Raw genomic sequence first — 21,198 nt, 5'->3', positions numbered from 1 at the left:
TGATAGAAGTGTATAAAATAATGAGTGGAATGGATCGGGTGGATGTGAAGCGACTGTTCACGCTATCCAAAAATACTAGGACTAGAGGGCATGAGTTGAAGCTACAGTGTGGTAAATTTAAAACGAATCGGAGAAAATTTTTCTTCACCCAACGTGTAATTAGACTCTGGAATTCATTGCCGGAGAACGTGGTACGGGCGGTTAGCTTGACGGAGTTTAAAAAGGGGTTAGATAGATTCCTAAAGGACAAGTCCATAGACCGCTATTAAATGGACTGGAAAAATTCCTCATTTTTAGGTATAACTTGTCTGGAATGTTTTTACGTTTGGGGAGCGTGCCAGGTGCCCTTGACCTGGATTGGCCACTGTCGGTGACAGGATGCTGGGCTAGATGGACCTTTGGTCTTTCCCAGTATGGCACTACTTATGTACTTATGTACTTATGTACTGCGGGAGGCAGCCTGGCTAACTCCCGCAGTTGGCGGTGAGACTGGATATTCAGTGTTTAAACCAGCCAAAGATAGGCCTGCTGTTTGAGTGGCCCGACTTGGCCGCCAAATTTAGCTGGTTATGTTGCACGATATAACTGGTTATCTGCTAAGCACTGACCGTCACTATCCAGTGGGAGATAACTGGCCATCTCCCACAGAATATTCGCGGATAGCCAATTATATGCTATTTAACTGACCAGGAACCAACACAGAATAGAGGTGAATATTAGAACATAAGAGTAGCAAAACTGGGTCAGACCAATAGTCCGTCTAGCCCAGTATCCTGTTTTCCAAACAGTGGCCAAGCCAGGTCACAAGTACCTGGCAGCAACCCAAATCGTGGCAACACTCCATACTTCCCATGCCTGCCTCAATAGCAGACTATGGACTTTTCCTCCAGGAATTTGTCCAAACCATTTTAAAACCCAGATATGCTAACCGCTGTTACCATCTTCTCTGGCAAAGAGTTCCAGAGCTTAACTATTCATTGAGTGAAAAACTATATTCCTCCTATTTGTTTTTAAACTATTTCCATATACACAAGTGGAGGCGTTTCAAGATGGCCGCATGTTGACTGGTAGCGGAACGTTTGATTATTTCTCGGAGAATTTCTCTTACTTCTTTACCTGACTATGCCGCACACAAAGCGTAAAGGAGTGGTGAAAAGGCTTCCCTCGCCCCCCACTACCTCTACGCCAACACAACCGGGAATCGAACGGTTCTTCTCCAGCCTCTCTCAGGATATACGGGAGGGGGATCCCCTAGTGCCGTTTGCTGGAGAAGAAGAAACGTCACGGGGAGAGGAAGTCTCCCTATCACCATCAACTCAGTCACTACCTCCGTGCCCCGCGATGAAAACAGCCCTGGAGACGACGGGCTCTGCTCCAGGAAGAGAGGCAGAGAAGTTGCCAAAAGAGGGTCCAGGACTGCCGAAGAAGACGCTGGGGGTTGAGGTTATACCTCAAATAACAACACCGGAGGTGAACCTACAAATGATTTGGAGTAAATTGAACAAAATGGAGGACATTTTGCAAAAAACATCGGGTGAGTTACAGCTTCTTAATGGGAAGTTTGATGAAATGAAAAATACGGTAGACACTGTGAAACAAGAATTTGATTTGAAAATGACTAAAGTAGAAAAAGACTTGGGACAGCTACAAAACTTTAAAATAAATGCAATAAAGGATAATACTGAGCTGAGAAGGAAAATAGAATATATAGAGAACTATAATAGACGCCTGAATCTTCGGGTCCTGAATTTCCCTAAGTCCCCTGGGTATGCCCCGTTAGACTTATTCAAAAGATACCTACATGAAAATTTGAAATTCTTGAAAGATTCTATGCCTCCGATAAATAAAATTTATTATATTGAAAGCCCTATAGGGGAAAAGAGAAGGTTGGGAGACGAGGCTAAAGGCCAAATAAACTCAAATAATATTTCACTATTGTTGGAACAATCCTTAGAAGATATTACCCAGAGATCTACCTTACTAGTGTCATTTGTCTTCGAACAGGATCTGGACGCTGTAATGAGACTATACTTTAAAAATGCGAAATCCCTCTTTGGAGGGGAAAGGATATGGATTTATCCCGATGTCACAAAACAGACCCAGATAAAGAGAAAGGCATTTTTAGCCTTAAAGAAGGAGACGTTAGAGGTGGGGGCCTCCTTCTTTTTAGCGTATCCATGTAAATGTATAGTTAATCTGGGAACAACAAAATATGTGTTTTATTCTCCGGAACAACTTAAATCATTTATAGAAATGAAACAACTGAAAGTTTAAAAGAAATTGAGAGACATGCTGCCTATTTAATTTCACAATAATTATTATGTATATGTAAACTTCTCTATTCATTTCGCCTCCCACTCGTATAACTTAGTGGTCTAAGGAAGCGTGAAATTTATTTGTTTAGTTATATAGGAACTTTACTTTGTTTATATTCTTGCTGTATTTCTGAAACAAGTTTGTATGCTTGTATATATATTGAAATAAAACAAATTTAAATATAAACTATTTCCATATAACTTCCTTGAGCGTCCCCTAGTCTTTGTACTTTTGGAACGAGTAAAAAAATCGATTTACTTCTTGATCACTGAGCTCTAAATGGTTTACACATAAGAATGGAAAAAACACAGAATTAGTTTGCTCAATTCAGCAAATTATAATGGCTTAAAAAAAACCCCGAAAACTAAAATACAGATATTTCATAAATACAGTTTTCGGCTCTTTCCTAAATTTCAAGTAATGTAATTCACATCTCAGTTTGCATGGCAGAAAGTTCCGTAAATTTGGTATTACAGCAACTACAAATCATTTTTGCATGACTTGACTTCTAAAAGTAGAAACAGATGGCAGCTCTAATTTATTTAGATATAGCGTTCTCTTAGATTTGAAGCCAAATTTCATAATTCGATGTTTTTCCAAATTAAAAAGGACATTCACCATATAACATCTTCAATGTTAGACACAAAATTTTTAAATCAATTCATGCAGCTACTGGAAGCCAATGTAATGATTGTAACAAAGGGATACTCTTTCCCACTTTTGTTTACCTAATACGATTTTTGCAGCAGTATTTTGAATTAATTGCCCCCTCCACATTGCTATTTGAGAGATTCCTAGATACAGTGAGTTGCAATAATCCAATTTTGATAGTACAACTGCATGTACCATCTTTTGCAAATTGTCCACTGAAAAATAATTCCTGATATGGTGTTGAAAACTTAACTTCAGAGCAAATGTGAGCTTCCCCCTCTAAAGTTAATCTAGCCAAACTCCTAGTCTTCTAGCTTTAGCATGAAGAGCCACATTCTTACCTTCTAGAACAATCTCTGTCATGGGAAGGGGGATATCTTTTACCTCCTATCCATAAAATAATTGTTTTCTCAGTGTTTAATTAAAAAAAAAAAATATATATATATATATATATATATTTGACATCCAGTTCAAAATTCATTGAAAACAACTATTGATCGTAGACAGCATTTTAGTCAGTGAAGTTATTGGAAAGAAATAAAATATGGCTACAGGTCAGAAGCCTATGTGCCCAATGGAGAGATTTGCCCCTTTCTTTGGCAGAATAGTGCTAGTTAAAATGGTCCTGTCGCCGTATTTCAAAAAAAGATATAGTGGAATAAGAGAAGGATCAAAGAAGAGTGACCAAAATGATAGAGGATGGAACACCTCCCATATGAGGAAAGGCTATTGAGGTTAGGACTCTTCAACCTGGAAAAGAGATGGCTGACAGGGAATATGATTGAGATCTACAAATTCCTGGGTGGTGTAGAATGGGTAAAGATGAATCGATTTTTCAGTCTTTCAAATAGTAGAAAGACCAGGGGACACTCAATGAAAGTGCATGGAAATACTTTTAAAACAAATAGGAGAAATATTTTTTCACTTAAAAGAATAGTTAAGCTCTGGAATTCATTGCTGGAGGATGTAGTAACAGCGGTTAGTGTATTTAGGTTTTAAAAAAAGGTTTGAACAAGTTCATGGCGGAAAAGTCCATCGTCCTGTTATTGTGGTGGACATGGGGGAAGCCACTGCTTGCCCTAGGATTGGTAGCATGGAATGTTGCTACTAATTGGGTTTCTGCCAGGTACTTGTGACCTGGATTGGCCATTGTTGGAAGTAGGATCCTGGGCTAGATGGACCATTGGTATGACCCAGTATGGCTATTCTTACGTTCTTTTTTTTTTTTTTTTTTTTTTTTTTTAAAGATATTTTTATTGCATTTTCAACAAATAAGTACAATGCTAATAACAACATATAATCCAACTTCCAATATATTCCAACTTCCCCTCCCTCCCTCCTTTCCCAGCATGTGTCATTAATATTGACCATTATGTCTATATAGTGTTATTTTTTATTTTTTTTTTTTACCCAGTTCCATATCAAGGAGTGATTATAATTTTTGGTGCGTCCAGATCCACGCCGCCTGCTAGTCTCCATGTTGAATACTTGTCCCATTGTTTGTAAAATTGTGTAATCCGTCCTGATTTTATTGCAGTCATTTTAGACATTTGGTATAGGTAGTCCATCTTGTGTGTCACCTTTATCACTGGTGGCATCGTGGGTTGTTTCCATGCCGATGCCAATGTAATCTTTCCTGCGACCAGCCACACTGAGGCTAACCGATGTGTCGTTGCTGGGATATTTGCTGGTTGAAAATGCAATAAGCATGTCTCTGCCTTGAATTCATATGGTTTCCCTATGATTTTTTCTAATGTTTGGATTAGCTCCATCCAATATTTCTGTGCCTTGGGGCATGTCCACCATATATGAGTCATATCGCCCCTCTCCTCACATCCCCTCCAACACCATCCATTGCCTTTCTTAAACATTTTTGCTATTTTGTGAGGAGTCATGTACCATTGATATAGTATTTTATATCCATTTTCCACTAATGAGCTAGAAACAGAAACTCTTAACATGGTCATCAATGCCTTATCCCATTTTGCACTATCATGGCTTATCTTTAAATCTTTCTCCCATCTTTGTGTGTAATATGTTAATGGATTATAGTATGCTCCCAGTGCTTTATATAGCCGAGATATACACCCTCTTTGACAACCTCCTCCCATAGCTTGTTCTAGAGCAGTATCTTCCATATTCAGTTCCTTTTTAGCCCTTTTGTTTATATAATCTTGGATTCTAGTGTAGTGATAATGGTGTGACCCTGGTAAGTCGTATTCTTCTTGTATTTCTGTAAATGGAATCATGTTCCCTTCTGCCCATAGTTGGTGTAAAGCTATTAGCCCCTTTTGTTTCCATATTCGAAACACATTATCTATTGCCCCTATAGGGCATCCCATTGCTGTCTGTATCTTCATGCGCCTATAGTGTTTCCTGCCTGGAAAGAACTTTTGTCTCAAAATATTCCAAGTTTGAAGGGGAAAGCGTATTGTCGGTGGTGCCACTCCTATACATGTTAGTAATTGTTTTTGTGGGGCCCACAGTATTGTATCTAAGTTCTCCATACCCAACCAATATTTCTCAATTTGTATCCAAGGTTTTATAGCCCTGGAACCCCACGCCACCAGCACCCGTAATTGTGCAGCTTGATAGTATTGGAGGAAATTGGGTACCCCCATACCCCCCTTGTCCTTGTGTTGAAACATAATAGCTGCCCTTACTCTAGGTGGTTTGTGCTGCCATATATATGCGAATACTTTGCGATGTAGACGGCGAAAGAATTGCCTGGGTATCGGCAAGGGCAGTGCCAAGAATAAATATAGAATCTTTGGCAAGATCATCATCTTTATCGCCGAAATCCGTCCCATCCATGATAGTTCCAGCCCTTCCCACCTTTCTAATTCCTGAAAGAGTTCCCGGGTTTTACAGGGAAAATTTGCCTCATATAAGTCCGTTACTTTAGCTGTAAGATTGATCCCTAAATATCTTAGTGATCGGGAAACCCAATGGAACGAATATCTCAGCCGTAAGGTCTGTTCTATCTCCTCAGACAGACCTATCCCCATTATCTCTGATTTGTCCATATTTACCCGAAATCCAGATAGCCTCCCATATTCTTCTAGACTTGCCATTACCCCTGGCAATGACTCTTGAGCACGGGTCAATGTAAGTAAAATGTCGTCCGCAAACAGCATTATCTTATAAGTCTCTGTCCCCAATGTCAGGCCATGTATTCCCATGTGTTGTCTAATGTTTTGAGCTAGTGGCTCCATTGTGAGTGCAAATATAAGTGGGGATAACGCACAGCCCTGGCGAGTTCCCCTTTCTAGGTGTATTAACTTGGTTCCCGAGCCATTAATCCGTAGGGTGGCTATGGGATCAACATAAAGCAATGCAAGCCATGAAGCGAATCGTCCCGAGATACCCATCTGTTCCAGCACTGAAAACATAAATGCCCATCGGACACGATCAAATGCCTTTTCGGCATCTAGTGATACTAGCAATGTTGGTTGTTTTGTATCCCCCGCTTCATGGATGAGGTGGATCGCTCTCCGTATATTGTCAAATGTCTGCCTCCCTTCTATAAACCCCGTTTGATCAGCATGGATCAACTTCGGCATCACCTGCTGTAATCGATGAGCTAAGATTTTTGTAAATATTTTATAATCTGATCCTAGCAATGAGATTGGTCGATAGGACCCACATCTCTGGGGGTCTTTTCCAGGTTTCAGCAATAGTGTTATGTTTGCTAATCGCCATGAATATGGTAGCTTTGTTTGAGCCTCCATTTCGTTAAATACTCGGACCAGTACCGGTGCCAATAAATTACTATACTTCTTATAATATTTATTTGTGTACCCATCGGGGCCCGGGGCTTTCCCATTCGGCAGATTCCGAATGGCCCACTGTACCTCTTCTAGTGTGATTGGCTGGGATAATGCCTCTGCTTCTTCTTTTGTCAGTTTGGATAATTTTGTCTGGTTCAGATATTCATAGGCTTCTTGTGGTGTTGCTAATTCCTCAGCTTGATATAGTCCCTGGTAGAATTTATAGAAGACATCCTTGATGTCCTCCAGTTTAGTGTATACTTTCCCTTCGTCTGTGTGTATTGTATGGATATAGGAGGTTAAGGCCCGTTTCTTCAACTTATGTGCTAGTAACCTCGATGTCCTGTTCCCAAATTCGAAATATGTTTGCCTAATCTGTTGCAGTTGCTCTGCTATGTCTGCTAATTGTGTTTCTCTCAAAGCCAATTGTATAGCGTGTATGCGAGTTTGAGCATCTTTTGATAGCGGTTGGCGCTGGGATTGCAGTGTTAAGTCCAATAGTTCTGCGTGTAGGGCTTGCGTTTGAATATTCAATTGCTTCCTAATATATGCTTGAATTGCTATTATTTTCCCCCTTATTACAGCTTTTAGACCCTCCCATAATATCTGCGAGGTGACTTCCCCATTATCATTGATCGTTATGTATTCCTTTATCTCTGCTTCTATGCGGGTGATCGCTGTAGTGTTTGCTAATAGCTCATCCTTGAACCGCCATATTGGGGCCTCCGGGGGTCGTATCGACGTTTCCAAGTCTAAAATGACCGGTGCATGGTCTGACCATGTTCTTGGGAGTATTGATATATCTTTTACTCTGGAAAATATGTTAGGTGGTCCTAGCCACATGTCTATACGTGATTGTGAGTCATGAACTCCCGAGTAATATGTATATCCCCTGGATTGTGGGTGCTGGTGGCGCCATAGGTCTAGTAATTGCCAAGTTTCTAAAAATTTATGTAGCTGGGCCCTTTCTGATTGTGCATATCGTACTCCCTCTGTTGTGTTATCTAGTTTTGGGCACATTGTCAGGTTGAAGTCTCCACCCATTAGCAGTGTGCCTTCAACATTCTTACTCAGTATCTTGGATATTTCCCTATAGAAGGCACCCTGACGTTCATTTGGGGCATATATGTTTAGTAAGGAAAATGTCTCCCTTCCCAGTTTCACCACTAAGAGAAGATATCTGCCCTCTCTGTCTCTTATTATATTCTGTACCTGCCATGGGAATTTGCTGGTCAATATTATAGAAACTCCCTTTTTCTTTTTTTCTTTGTGGTTGGATGCAAAATATATATGTCGACCCTGTCCCCCTTGGCATAGATGTTCCTTAACTGGTAGCAGGTGTGTCTCTTGTATAAATGCCACGTCAGCCTTTAGGCGTTGTATCTCTTTAAATAATAGCTGGCGTTTTGTTGGGGAATTTAGTCCCTTAACATTAAGGGTCATCCAAGTTATCTTGCTCATCCCCAGAGTGTATGTGGTATTTTATAATTCCTATCCTCTGCTTGATAGCTCATCTGTATCTCTTTTGTTATATTAGATATGGTCATCAAATTCACATGCTTGTGTCTTCTATCTTCCCTCCCCCCACCCATCCCTTTTTTCCTCTTCCCTCCTAGTTGGCACAATTGCATCCTGTGCATTTATGTGCCTTTGGAGTAGAGACCTCACCCCCCTCTTTACACATAGAGATATTAAACAGTATCCAACTACAAAACAGTATTAAATCAGCAAGTTACAAGATATAGTAAAACATAACAGACCTACCATTTTTTTTTTTTTTTTTTTGTAAATCCCATGCATATCCTATAGTAGAGTAAATTTTTTTTTTTTTTTTTTTTTTTTTTTTTTTTTTTTGCTATTGTTTCCAGGTCTATCTGACTTACTCTGTGGGTGAACTTCCCATGTCAGTTCTTATTCTGTGCTTTCATATTATTCATTGTCCATTAGTCTCCAATACAGTTCTTAGTCGGGGGTCCGAGTACTGTCGTTGTAAGCGTCCTCTGCCTTTTGTCACTCTTTGCCATCGTGGTTTGACCAGTTTAGTCGCAGTAGGCGGGTGTGTTGTATTCCCTTCCCCCGCTCTGATGTTGTCGGGCAGTATTTCTCTTGCTTCATCCAAGTTTCTTATCTGGTGGAGCTTGCCGTCTTTATAGAAGCGTAAGGCAAATGGGTAGCTCCATCGGTATCGGATCCCTTCTCTTTGCAGCATTTGTGTGAGGGATTTCAGTTCTATTCTCCTCTTCAGAGTGCAAGCCGCTAGATCTTGGTAGCAATGTACCACATTTGAATCCCATTGAAAGTCTGTTGCCGCTCGGGATGCCTGCATGAGCTTTTCTTTTAATTTAAAATCTGCAAAACATGCAATGATATCCCGTGGTCTATTTGCTCTTGGCGGTCCTAATGCCCGGTGGGCGCGCACAATTTGAATCTCTGTTGGTTCCTCATTAATTTGTATTGTGGTCAGCAATGCGCTTGCAATCTTCTGCGCCACTCCCTCGCAGTCCGCATATATTGGAATCTCTGGAAGTCCTCTGAATCTTATATTGTTCCTTCTGCTGCGGTTCTCCAAGTCTTCCAGTTTGTCCCAGATCTGTTGGGCCTCTTGTTTAGACTCGGCTGTGTGTCGATTTAGGCTCTGTATGGCTTCGGCCTGCTCCTCGAGTCTATCCTCGTTTTCTGCCACGCGGACCCCGAGCGCCCCTATTTCTCCTCTCAGGTCCGCGCCCAGCGCTGCGAGATCCGAGCGCATGGCCTTCAGGTCTATCTGTATTTCCTTCACCCAGGAGCCGATGTCTCGGAGTGTAGTCTCCTCTTGTTCCGTGCCGTCTCCCGACTCGAATAGCGGTGGAGAATTATGTTCTTGTTGTTCGCTCAGTGGGTCGGGCGGCCGCTCCGCCGAGGCGTCGCCATGTTTGTTTGCGGTAGTGTTTGCATAGGCAAACGCCGATAAATCGACCACGGAGGTTTGTGATAGCATTTTTTCCTGCTCGCCTGATGTTTATTCTTGCTGATCTCTCTTTACTTCTCGTAATCCGTTGGTTTATCGAGGTGGTTTTATTTTTTTTTGCTCGGGGTTCGTCGGAGCTCTTGGCTTATGCTGCCATCTCCGCTGGTGACGTCACTCTTCCCCCTATTCTTACGTTCTTAAATGTATAGAAACATCATTGGCTCCTTCATTTGAGCAATTTCATTCTTTAACTTGTGTTGTATACTATGTTGGAGGGCGTACAGGATGGGAAAAATACCATTTTACCTGCAGAAATTGGTTTGAATATTGTCTTTTCAGTGATTACTAGAAAATTTATGGTGTGCTATGTCAGGCTGAAAACGTTTTTTTAATTTTAAGGAATCATCATTTATTTTTCTGTCTCTTCTAGAGCTGATCAGCTGTTTCCTTTTAGCATTAATCAGCAATATTAGTCTCATTTCGTGGCCATTTTCTATCCTTTTCTGCATTAGGAAGGACATCAGGCGACCAGTGAAGAAGAGCCAACCCAGTAAGAGGGGAGAAAGCATCTCTGAGAAGGACTCCAGAGTATCCAAGAGACTGACATGTCATCATAATATATGTACTAAAGCTTAGTTTAGATTATGCTTTCAGGCTAATCCCATATACTAGACACCCTTTTCCAAGACTACTGGTTTCAATAAATTTGGCAGCCCTAGGGTAAAATATACTGGATTGAGTTATGCATTTTAAAACATAATTAAAAGTTATTGCTGTTGGCAACTTAAGGTTAATCATATTTCTTGTAGATAGAATTGTTTTTCCTGTAAAGTTTTTTCCTTTTTACCCCATGATTGAAAAAGGTGATGGTAATGGTAACTTAATGTGGCAATGTATTTCTGTTAATAATGTCAAGGTAAGATCTTACAGGTCAGTGGCACCTTATCTTTTAATAAACAGGTAAGCTATCTAATTATCTTTAACCAGATATTCTAAAAATCTCTGGTTCATTTGGTGCTGCCAAGTATTGCAGGTTAAATTTAGTGGGATATTTTAAGACCATCCCTTGATAAGATAGTGCTGTCTGATTATAACCTGCCCTTGCCATAGTCTCAGATCTTATTTTAGCTAGTTAACTTTTGGCTAACCTTTTATCCTGGAAAATTAACATCTGGCCCATCATTAGCCTGGGAAATTCCAACTTGAAGTTGCATTGGGGAAATGATTGCTTTGGATGACATCTTTATTATGACTTTTAAGTGATGTAAACCGCTTAGATATATTTTCTTTTATAGGCAATATATTAAATGAAACTGAAATGTAAAATATTTTCCACCATGACACCAAGATCCTTTTCTTGAGTGGTGCATCCTAATGTGGAACCTAACATTATGTAGCTATAATTTGGGTAACTCTTCCCTGTATTCATCGCTTTACATTTTTCCACATTAAATTTCATCTGCTATTTGGATGCCCAGTCTCCCATTTTTGCAAAGTCCTTCAGCAAATTTTCACAATCCACATGTGATGTAACAGTTGAATAGTTTTGTGTCATCTGCAAATTTGATCACCTCACTCATTCCCATTTCTAGATGTTAAAAAGTACTGGTCTGGATTGAGAAAACTGCCCATTTAACCCTATTGTGTTTTTTCTCTTTTAACCAATTCCATAAGAACATAAGAGTAGCCATACTGGATCAGCCCAATGGTCCATCTAGCCCAGTATCCTGTTTTCCAGACAGTGTCCAGAAACCCAAATCATGGCAACACTTCTTACTACAAATCCCAGGGCAAGTAGTTGCTTCCCATGTCTGTCTTAATAGCAGACTAGGGACTTTTCCTCCAGGAATTTATCCAAACCTTTTTTAAACCCAGATATGCTAACTGGGGTTACCACCTCCTCCGACAAAGAGTTCCAGAGCTTAACTATTCATTGAGTGAAAAAATATTTCCTCCTATTTGTTTTAAAAGTATTTCCATGTAACTTCCTTGAGTGTCCCCTAGACTTTGTACCTTTGGAACGAGTAAAAAAAAATTGATTTACTTCTACTCGTTCTACACCACTCAGGATTTTGTAGACCTCAATCATAACTCCACCCTCCTCAATCATCTCTTCCACGCTGAAGAGCCCTAACCTCTTTAGCCTTTTCTCATATGAGAGGAGTTCCATCCCCTCTATCACTTTGGTCACTCTTCTTTGAACCTTTTCTAATTCTGCTATATCTTTTTTGAGATATGGCGACCAGAACTGAATGCAGTAGTCAATGTGCGATACAAAGGCATTATAGTATTTTCTGTCTTACTCACCATCCCTTTTCTAATAATACCTAGCATCATGTTTGCTTTTTTGGTCGCCGCCACACACCGAGCAGACCTTTTCAGCGTATTATCTACAAGAACACCCAGATCTTTTTCTTGAGCGCTGACCCCCAAGGTGGACCCTAGCATCAGGTAACTGATTTGGATTATTCTTTCCATTGTGCATCATCTTGCATTTGTCCACATTAAATTTCATCTGTCATTTGGATGCCCAGTCTTTCAATTTCCTAAGGTCTTCCTGCAATATTTCATAGTCTGCAAGTGTTTTAACAACCTTGAATAGTTTTGTATCATCTGCAACTTTGATCACCTCTCTCGTCATTCCAATTTCCATATCATTTATAAATATGTTAAATAGTACTGGTCCCAGTACAGATCCCTGCAGCACTCCACTGTTCACTCTCCTCCATTGAGAGAAATGACCATTTAACTCCACCCTCTGTTTTCTGTCTAATAACCAATTCCTAATCCACACCAGAACCTTGCCTCCTATCCTATGACTCTTTAATTTTCTCAGGAGTCTCTCATGATGAACTTTATCAAAAGCTTTCTGAAAATCTAGATGCACTACACCAACCGGCTCACCTTTATCCACGTGTTTATTCATTCCTTCAAGGAAATGAAGCAAATTGGTAAGGCAAGACTTCCCTTGGCTGAACCCATGCTGACTCTGTCTCATTAAACCATGTTGTGTACGTGTTCTATAATTTTATTCTTTATAATAGTTTCCACTATTTTGCCCGGCACCGACATCAGGCTTACCAGTGTATAATTTCCCGGATCACCCCTAGAACCCTTTTTAAAAATCGGCGTCACATTGGCCACTCTCCAATCTGCAGGTACTACGGACGATTTTAGCGACAGGGTTACATATTACTAACAGCATATCAGCAATTTCATGCTTGAGTTCTTTGAGTACCCTTGGATGTATGCCATCCAGTCCAGGTGATTTACTACTCTTTAATTTGTCAGTTTGGCTCAATACCTCTTCCAGGTTCACAAAGATTTCTTTCAGTTCCTCCGCATCATCACCCTTGAAAACCAGTTCCGGTACAGGCAGATCTCTTACATCTTCTTCTGTAAAGACAGAAGCAAAGAATTCATTCAGTTTTCTGCTATGGCCTTGTCCTCCCTGAGCTCACCCCTTTTGCTCTTTTGTGTTCTAATGGTTTCATGGGTTCCCTCGCAGGCTTTCTGCTTCTGATGTACCTGAAAACGTTGTTACTGTGAGTTTTAGTCTCTGCGGCAACATTCTCTTCTTATTCTCTTTTAGCCTTCTTTATTAATGCTTTACATCTGACTTGCCAGTGCTTCTTATTTTCTTTATTTGGGTCCTTTTTCCATTCTTTGAAGGACAATCTTTTGGGTGTAATGACCTCTTTTACTTCACCTTTTAACCATTTAGGCTGATGTTTTCTCTTCTTTCCACCTTTGCAAATACGTGGAATGCATCTGGACTGGGCTTCCAAGATGGTATTTTTGAATAATGTCCACGCCTGATTTTGTGTCCTAACCTTTGCAGCTGATCCTTTTAGTTTCTTTTTAACCATTTTCCTCATTTTATTATAGTCACCCTTTCAAAAATTAAATGCAGCTACAGTAGATTTCTTTTGTGGGTTCATCCCAGATAGTAGCTCAAACTAATCTCTGTAAACATTTCTTCATCCATCTTTTTGTTCTGTCTCGGCGGATGGTAGTACAGCCCTACAAGAATACTCCTTCCCTTCACACATGGAATTTCTAACCATAATGATTCCATGCTGCTATCTGTGGAATGTTTATTTTATTTGACTCAATTCCCTCTTTAACATATAATGCAACCCGCCTTCCAATTTGATCCTCTCAATCATTGCGATACAATTTGTACCCTGTTAACACAGTGTCCCATTGATTGTCCTCTTTCCACCAAGTCTCTGAGATGCCTATTATATCTAGCTCATCATTTAGTGCTATATATTCTAATTCTCCCATCTTATGTTTTAGGCTTCTAGCATTTGTTTACAGGCACTTCAAATTGTGTTTTTTCCTTTGATCTACAAGCTGCTTAGAAGTTGAAGGGGATAATGTGCATCCTTTTTCAGCTCTCTCATTAAGCACAACTGGCTTACTTTAAACATTGTTGAAACCTCTCTACTGGGATTCCCTAAATGTCCTGTTTCAGTAGTATCCTTCAAGGATACTCCACACTGAACCATGTGCTCCTGGGTGACTGTCAGCTCCCCCCCCCCCCCCCCCATTCTAGTTTAAAAGCTGCTCTTTCTCCTTTTTAAAAGCGTCAGCAGCCTGGCTCTATCCTGGTTAAGGTGGAACTCATCCTTTCGGAACAGTCTCCCTGTTTCCCAGAATGTTGCCCAGTTCCTATCAAATCTAAATCCCTCATCCCTGTACCATCGTTTCAACCATGCATTGAGACTTCGGAGCTCTGCCTGCCTTTTGGGCCCTACACTTGGAATGGGGAGCATTTCTGAAAATGTGACCCTGGAGGATCTGGACTTCAGCTTTCTACCTAAGAGCCTAAATTTGGCTTCCAGAACCTTCCTCCCACATTTTCCTATGTCATTGGTACCCACATGTACCAAGACAACCAGCTCCTCCCTCATCACTGTCTAAGATCCTGTCTAGGTGACGCGTGAGGTCAGTCACCTTCGCACCAGGCAGGCAAGTCACCAGGCAGTCCTCATGTCCACAATAGGAGATTGCCTCCTATCTCATTTCTTTTTAACTACTGTTCCTGCATGTAACTTACCTTGAACTACCACTAGAAAGGTTCAATAAAATATTAAAAAGAGTAGAAGATGGGGCAATCCTTGCAGAAGCCTATATAGTGGTCACCATAATTCTGATCCTTTATCTGCTGTTTTTACCCTATAAGTCCTATGTCATAAAAATCCCATAAAACACTAATATTTTTCTGGGTCCTAGGCATCTTCTGCTCTGCTTCCCTTCCCCCCTGTCTCATCCGTCCCCTACTCTGTTCCCCCTCTCCCTACCCCACCCCCATATCCCATCTCCGCCTCCCATCAGTCTCATCCATCTTCTGCTCTTTCAAGGGTCTCCTGTCCATTTGACACTTCTTCTTTCTCCATGTCCATCATCCATGCCTTCTCTGTCCCTGTTCATCCTGTCCAGCATATCTGTATCCCCCTCCCCTCCAGTTCAGCATCTACCCTCAATGTCCCTATCTTTCTCCCTGTTCAATATTTCTCCTCTGTATTCCTATCCTTTCCCCATCTAGTATTACCGCTCTGCGATCCTGTCAATCCCCATGTCCATCTTCTCCTTTCACCCACACACCCCTTCCCACAGGCTAGCATCTCTCCCTCTTTCTCCCCTTGCCCTTCCCACTGAGTCCAGCACCTTTCCCCTCTTCTTCATCCACCTCACTGGATCTCTCTCTTCCCTTCATGCCCCCCTCCCCAGCACTTTTTCCCCTTTTTACGTTCCCCTCTACCTCATCCCCTCACTAGATCTCTCGGTTCCCTCATGCACGCCCCAGTCAAGCACCTTTCTCCCTCCTTGCTTCCCCTCTGAGTCTAGTACCTTTCTTCCTTCTTGTTCTTCCCCTATGAGACTAGCATCTCTTTTCCTCTTTGCCCTGCCCCCCCCTCGAGTCTAGACACATCTTTTCTTCTCTGCATTCCCTTCCCACAGTATGGCACCTCTCTTTCCCTCCCCCCATTTCCAGTGGTACTCTAAACTTCCTTTGCATCACCAGCAGCATCAGTGACGTAAGCAGGCTGCTTTCAGCAGCCCCAAGGGCCTTCCTTCAAACGTGTTCCACCCCCTCTGAAATGACTTCCTGTTTCTCGAGGGCGGGACCAGACTTACATCACTGATGCTATTGGCAATGCAGAGGAAAAAGAGAATGGAACGGAAGGAGATGCTGGATTGGTGGGTGGAGAGCTGCTGGACTCTGGGGGGGGGGGGGGGGAGTGGTAGAGAAATATGCCTGACTTTGTGGAGGAGGGGTTGGAGGGAGAGGGCAGTAGGAAGAGATGTCGGAGGTAGACCCACAGGAACTGGGGAAGGAAAGTAAGCACAGGTTGCAGTGGCATTTGGCACCCCTTTCTATACTGTGGTTACCAGGTTGTGCTAGTCTTGGCACTTACATATTTTTGTAAAATATATGCATATACACTGATTGGCACATACAAACACAGTTACTCCTACCTCATAGCAGGTGGAATTTTGAGTGGGAGCTATTTTCTAAAAGCGCATCACCACATATGCTGCATTTATAAAACAGGTGTAGCATATGTGCCTTGAAAACCTAGATGCAGCTTTATAAAATTATCCCTCATCTCTACTACTGACAAGGCAACACATTCTGCTGAATCTGACCTACTTAGATTCAAAATGCAGGCATGTAATTTATTCCCTGCAGTAATACAGACAGTGAATCATTAAGGTATTGTTTAGAGACAGTTTGATATTTGACAGCAAACATACAGTAAATGCCACCCTGGTAAATTAGCTGCAATTTGCATCTCCACTCTCAATGTGTGCTGTTCTTTCAGATTTTTACACTAACAACTGCTTTATTCTAGTAATTATATCCAGTAAAACGGGACCAATCAGGACAAATAAAAATTGCAATCAGTAAACATGTGTAAAGAAAATCTGATCAATATGACAGCCTTCATAAATTGCTCAGAATAATGTTTCCAAATCAGTTAGTTTTGCATATTACCAAGGTCATTTTTGTGAAGCACTTTCTATATTTAAAGCAGGTTTTATATACTGAAAACGGCTTTTATAAAATTGAGCAAGCGTGGCTGTTGGGATTCTACTTTAAGAATCCTGTTAGATGATCTCACTCCTATTTGGATTTTTCAAATCCTTAGATTGATTTAAAACTCGATATCATGAAGGTCATCAGCTCCTTAGGTGTCATGCAAGAAGAACGGAGCAACTCTGGCTTACTTATAGAATTATATCTCCAACTTTATAGGGAACACTATAGAACACTTGACTTTCAATTGAAAGCTGCTAAGAAATCTTCTCTATATCGATTTTCTTCGTCTCTAAATCCAGCCAGGGTGATCTATTCAGTTTTGTCAGAATTGTCAGATCGCAGTAATAGACAGCCTCCTTCTTCCTCACTGTCTGCAGATGAACTTGCTCTTTATTTCTCAAAGATTGATCTTTTACAGTCTTCTTTATCCTATTACATTTCTTCTCCTAATCTCAGTCTTCTTTCTGCTACACAGCCACTTGTCTGACTTCTGCCTTTCAGCCCTTTGTCAAGGGACTTAACATCTGAAGCTCTTTGTCTTTTGTCCAGTCATTTGACTAGTTCTCTCCTCATGCCTTATTGGCTACCCTAGTAGGTTTTCTGTCAACCACCTCTTGTGACTGCTTCATGGCCTTCTCTTTGGTCTTGCCTTTCTTTTCCCCAGCCATGCTCCACTCCCAGGAACAGTAGTTATCCTTGTTCACAGGACACTGCTGCAGGGCTATCCAGGTTTCCTGCCATTCCTCCTCACTGATTCCCACAGTGGCGTAGCCAGAAGGCAATATTTGGGTGGGCCAACAGGTTGGATGGGTGGGCACTAGGGTTGCCAACTTTATGAAAGACAAAAACCCACTACCTGATGCACCCATGCCCTGCCTCACCCCATGCTCCACCCCTAACCCGCTCCCAATAACTTCAGTGAGGTTAGCAGTGCAGGCCACACTGAAGCTAGAGGAAAGTCCAAAAGACTACACTCTTCAGTCCCCCAACACACATATGCTTCTGTATCAGGGCTTGTCAAATTTTGATTTTGGACACAACTCCATAATAGTGGCCAAATAAAATTGTGTAACCCCCTTGGAGGTGCAGAATAATTATGTACCTATAGAGAGTCTACTCAAGTCGTGACCCAAAATGTGGGTTTTGTGACCCAACCCACAGTTTGAGAAGCTCTGTCTTATATGGTATTGAAGCCAAATACATTCTGCATCCACAGAACCCCCTGGCCCTTTCCCAACAGTGGATGCAGAGCAGAGCTAGGACACTTCCCCATAAAACTCAGCAAAAAATATTTGTCTCTTGTGTAATCTCAATAACAGACATAGTGTAAAATAATACAAACTACTCAGAACCTAGATCAAATCTATCATTTCAGCACTAACTCCCAAAACAAGGATTCTACCTATGATATTTTAGGGCCCTAAGTATTACAGTGATGCCTTAAAATATCAGTACCTCTATTGGGAAAACTGAACAAGCCAAAATGCCAGATTAGTACAGAATGCTACATAGAAAATTCGTGCTAAAAGAATACCTTCGTCACACACACACAGAACACAAATGCCAAATACAGAATAGGTGACCATAAATATAAACAGAAATTAAACCCAAATCCCAAGACGCCAGCCCTTTCATGTAGTACAATACCAGAGAAATAGAAACAGATACATTTCCTCCTACACTGTGCAAAAAAGAAAGATGGTACATGCCAGATGGTGATAGAGGAGTGCACCTAGAGCAACTGCCCTTGGCCCCCTGGCCAGAGAGAGCCCCAAGCCTTCTGGAACCTGAAGAAGGTATAGCCTGATAAGGGACTTTAGGGTCCCTCCTAGATTTCTGCCCTGGGCCCCAGCCATATCTAACACCACATCTGGCAGGATGTACATTTCAAATCTGACATATAATCACAATATTGAAAATAACATTATTTTTTCTATCTTTTCTTCTTTGGTCATTTTTTTTTCTAAATAATGTTCATCCCAAGCTCTGGTTTCTGCTTTCCTCTGCTTTCTCTTAACTCTCTCGCTAGGGTCTACTGTCCATTTGACAGTTCTTCTCTCTCCATGCCGAAAATCCATCTTTGTGCCCCTATCTTTCCCCATCCAGCTTCTCTCCCCTCCCTCTTTCCCCCCACCCACCCGCATTTTGGCTTGTCTGCCCCCCTCCTTTTCTCACTTGTTCTGAGGGTTTAGTATTTGACTCCCTGTTCTTTCATCCCTTAGCTTCAGTAACTCTTTCCTTTCTCCCTCTCTCCTCCCCTCCTACAGGTTCAGCACCTCTTTCCCTTCTAGCCAATCAGCCACCGTCTCCCTTGAGTCCAACACCTCTCTCCCTTCCCTCCAGCCTCCACCCTCCCACTGGTCCAATGCCTCTCTCCCTTTCTTCCAGCCCCCCCCCCCCCCCACAAGTCCAGTACATCTCTCCCTTCTCTCCAGCCTACCCCCATGGGTCTAGCACCTCTCTCTCAGCCCCTCCCCCCACAGCTCCAGCACCTCTTTCCCTCCAGCTCCCCCCCCCCCCCCCCAATAGGGCAGCACTTCTCTCTCTTCCCTCCAGCCCCCCCACCTGGAAAGGCACCTCTGTCTTTTTTCTTTCGTGCTTCTGTTGCTCCTTTCCCTCTGCTCCCACCCCGTCCCTCAAGTCCGGCACTTCAGTTTTTTTCCTCCCTTCTTCTGCCGCAGTACTAACTTAGTATTGGTGTGCGCTACCAGCAATTCACAAACACAGGCCCGGTTCCAAGGTTCCCTCTACTGCATCCTGCCCTAACAGGCAGTTGCATCAGAGAGGGCAGGATGTGGTAGAGCGAACCCTGGAGCCAGCCTGTGTGTGTGAATCGCTGCCGGATAGAGCATGCCAATACTCTTAAGTTGGAAGCACCGCGGCAGAAGGACAACCCCCTCCCCCCAGAAGTGCAGGACTCGCGGTACGGGAGTGGAGGGAAGGGAGCGAGCCAGCTAGAGATGCGTTATTGGTTGGGGACGTGGGTGCACCGTGCACCATTCCTGGGTTGGGCCTTGGACAAAAGTGTGTGGGCCTAGGCTCACCCGTGGCTACGCCCCTGGTCCTATCTTGGAATCTTGCTTCGTTTAATCTTCGGTGCACACCCACTGGTCTCCCACTAGTATATGTTGGAGCACTGACTTTAAACATCTACTCCACTCCAGAGTTTCCAACTGCAGCAACTTCTATATCCAGCCCACAGCTTAGAGTCTCTTCCTCTAGCCTGCTGTACATCCAAGAGCTAGCCTTTCAAAACAGCAACTCCAGCTCCAATCACTATTCCAGACCAGTTTTCTTAACTTCTAGTACAATGGTGGCAGTTCAAACTTTCTCTTTCCACACTGAGCACCACTTTCTCCAGCATCTATTTCTCAGCTAATTGCATTAACATTCACACTCTGTTCTGATTAAGGTTCTCCAGATTTTTGCTACTCAATTATACTTTTAAGCTTGCCAGCCTTCTCTGGCTATGTGTGGTTTATACTAAAACCCAAAGCATACACTCTGCTGGATTCTTCAGACCACTCCAGGCCTGGAGGTTTATGGATTTGTCTTCTTTTACTGAGAAGCACTGGTCCCATCGCTAGAAGGTAGAGTGGACTAAAGGCTGCAGGCCTCACAAATCATGGCACACATAGTTTTCAGGTAAAAGTCAAAACATTTTATTTATAGACACAAAGGAAAATAGCCAGCCCTGTTTTCTTCACAGGCTTTGTACTTCTAGTAAAGTCTCTTGAAGCATAGTCACAGTTTCAGCAGCCTGTGCCTGACATGGCTCTACAATTCCAACAGCCAAGGTGTAATTGACCTACCTTGGCTGGTTTTAGTTACCTCACGTACACTTCCTGGAAGCATAGACTTGCCGGTTTCTTCATAACACAGGGTGCAACTATCTGAGCTAGGGTCACTCCTCTTCCCTGGAACTCCCCTCAAGTACTACAACAAAGCCAGAGCACTGTGGGATGATTCTCACTTGAGGCTTCCCTGGTCTGTTTTGCCATAGGGCTTTTAACTTCTTGCTCTCTTCTTGAGCCCCACCCTCCTGGCCAGACTGGCTAACATACCTATTCTCAAGGTGGCTGTGCTTCAGTGAGGGAGTGTTCTTAAGGAAACCCAGCGTTATCATCCAGTCCCTTACCGTTCACTACTAGGAGTCACTGTATAAGTCTATTTATAAAGGCACAGAAGTATCTCTGTTGCATTATTAAATGGGCGACTTTTTTAAACATTTCTCATGGGCATCCTGGTATGAAATTAGCCCTGCCATGACAATAACACTCAAATTTACTGCTAGTGCTTGGCTCAGCACTTGCATTGTGCCTAAGAAAGCCTCATCCTGGAGTTCATATGCTGTAAAATGTAAGGGTTTTTTTTGTTTGTTTTGGGTTTGTTTAAATCAGGCCAATAACTGGGAGTTTCTGTGTCTTTCAGTCACTTTTTTTGGCTTTTGATAGGGATAT

The 21,198-nt window shown here is 42.2% G+C and overlaps 1 protein-coding gene across 4 annotated transcripts in view; it reads left to right on the top strand.

The window, feature by feature from the left end:
* SPA17 (sperm autoantigenic protein 17) overlaps nt 1-11,075 on the top strand; it is an 81,058-nt gene extending 69,983 nt beyond the window's left edge. For all 4 annotated transcript variants that reach the window (XM_030220595.1, XM_030220596.1, XM_030220594.1 and 1 more), the window contains one exon: nt 10,197-11,075. In XM_030220595.1, coding sequence (XP_030076455.1) covers nt 10,197-10,238 — 42 coding nt within the window. In that variant the 3' untranslated portion in view covers nt 10,239-11,075. The remainder of the gene's footprint in view (nt 1-10,196) is intronic.
* Nucleotides 11,076-21,198: the final 10,123 nt, after the last annotated feature.

Source organism: Microcaecilia unicolor, chromosome 12 (genome assembly GCF_901765095.1).
Source record: "Microcaecilia unicolor chromosome 12, aMicUni1.1, whole genome shotgun sequence".
Lineage (NCBI taxonomy): Eukaryota > Metazoa > Chordata > Amphibia > Gymnophiona > Siphonopidae > Microcaecilia > Microcaecilia unicolor.
Note: the sequence above shows the minus strand (reverse complement) of the source record. Positions and strands in the feature narration are given on the sequence as shown.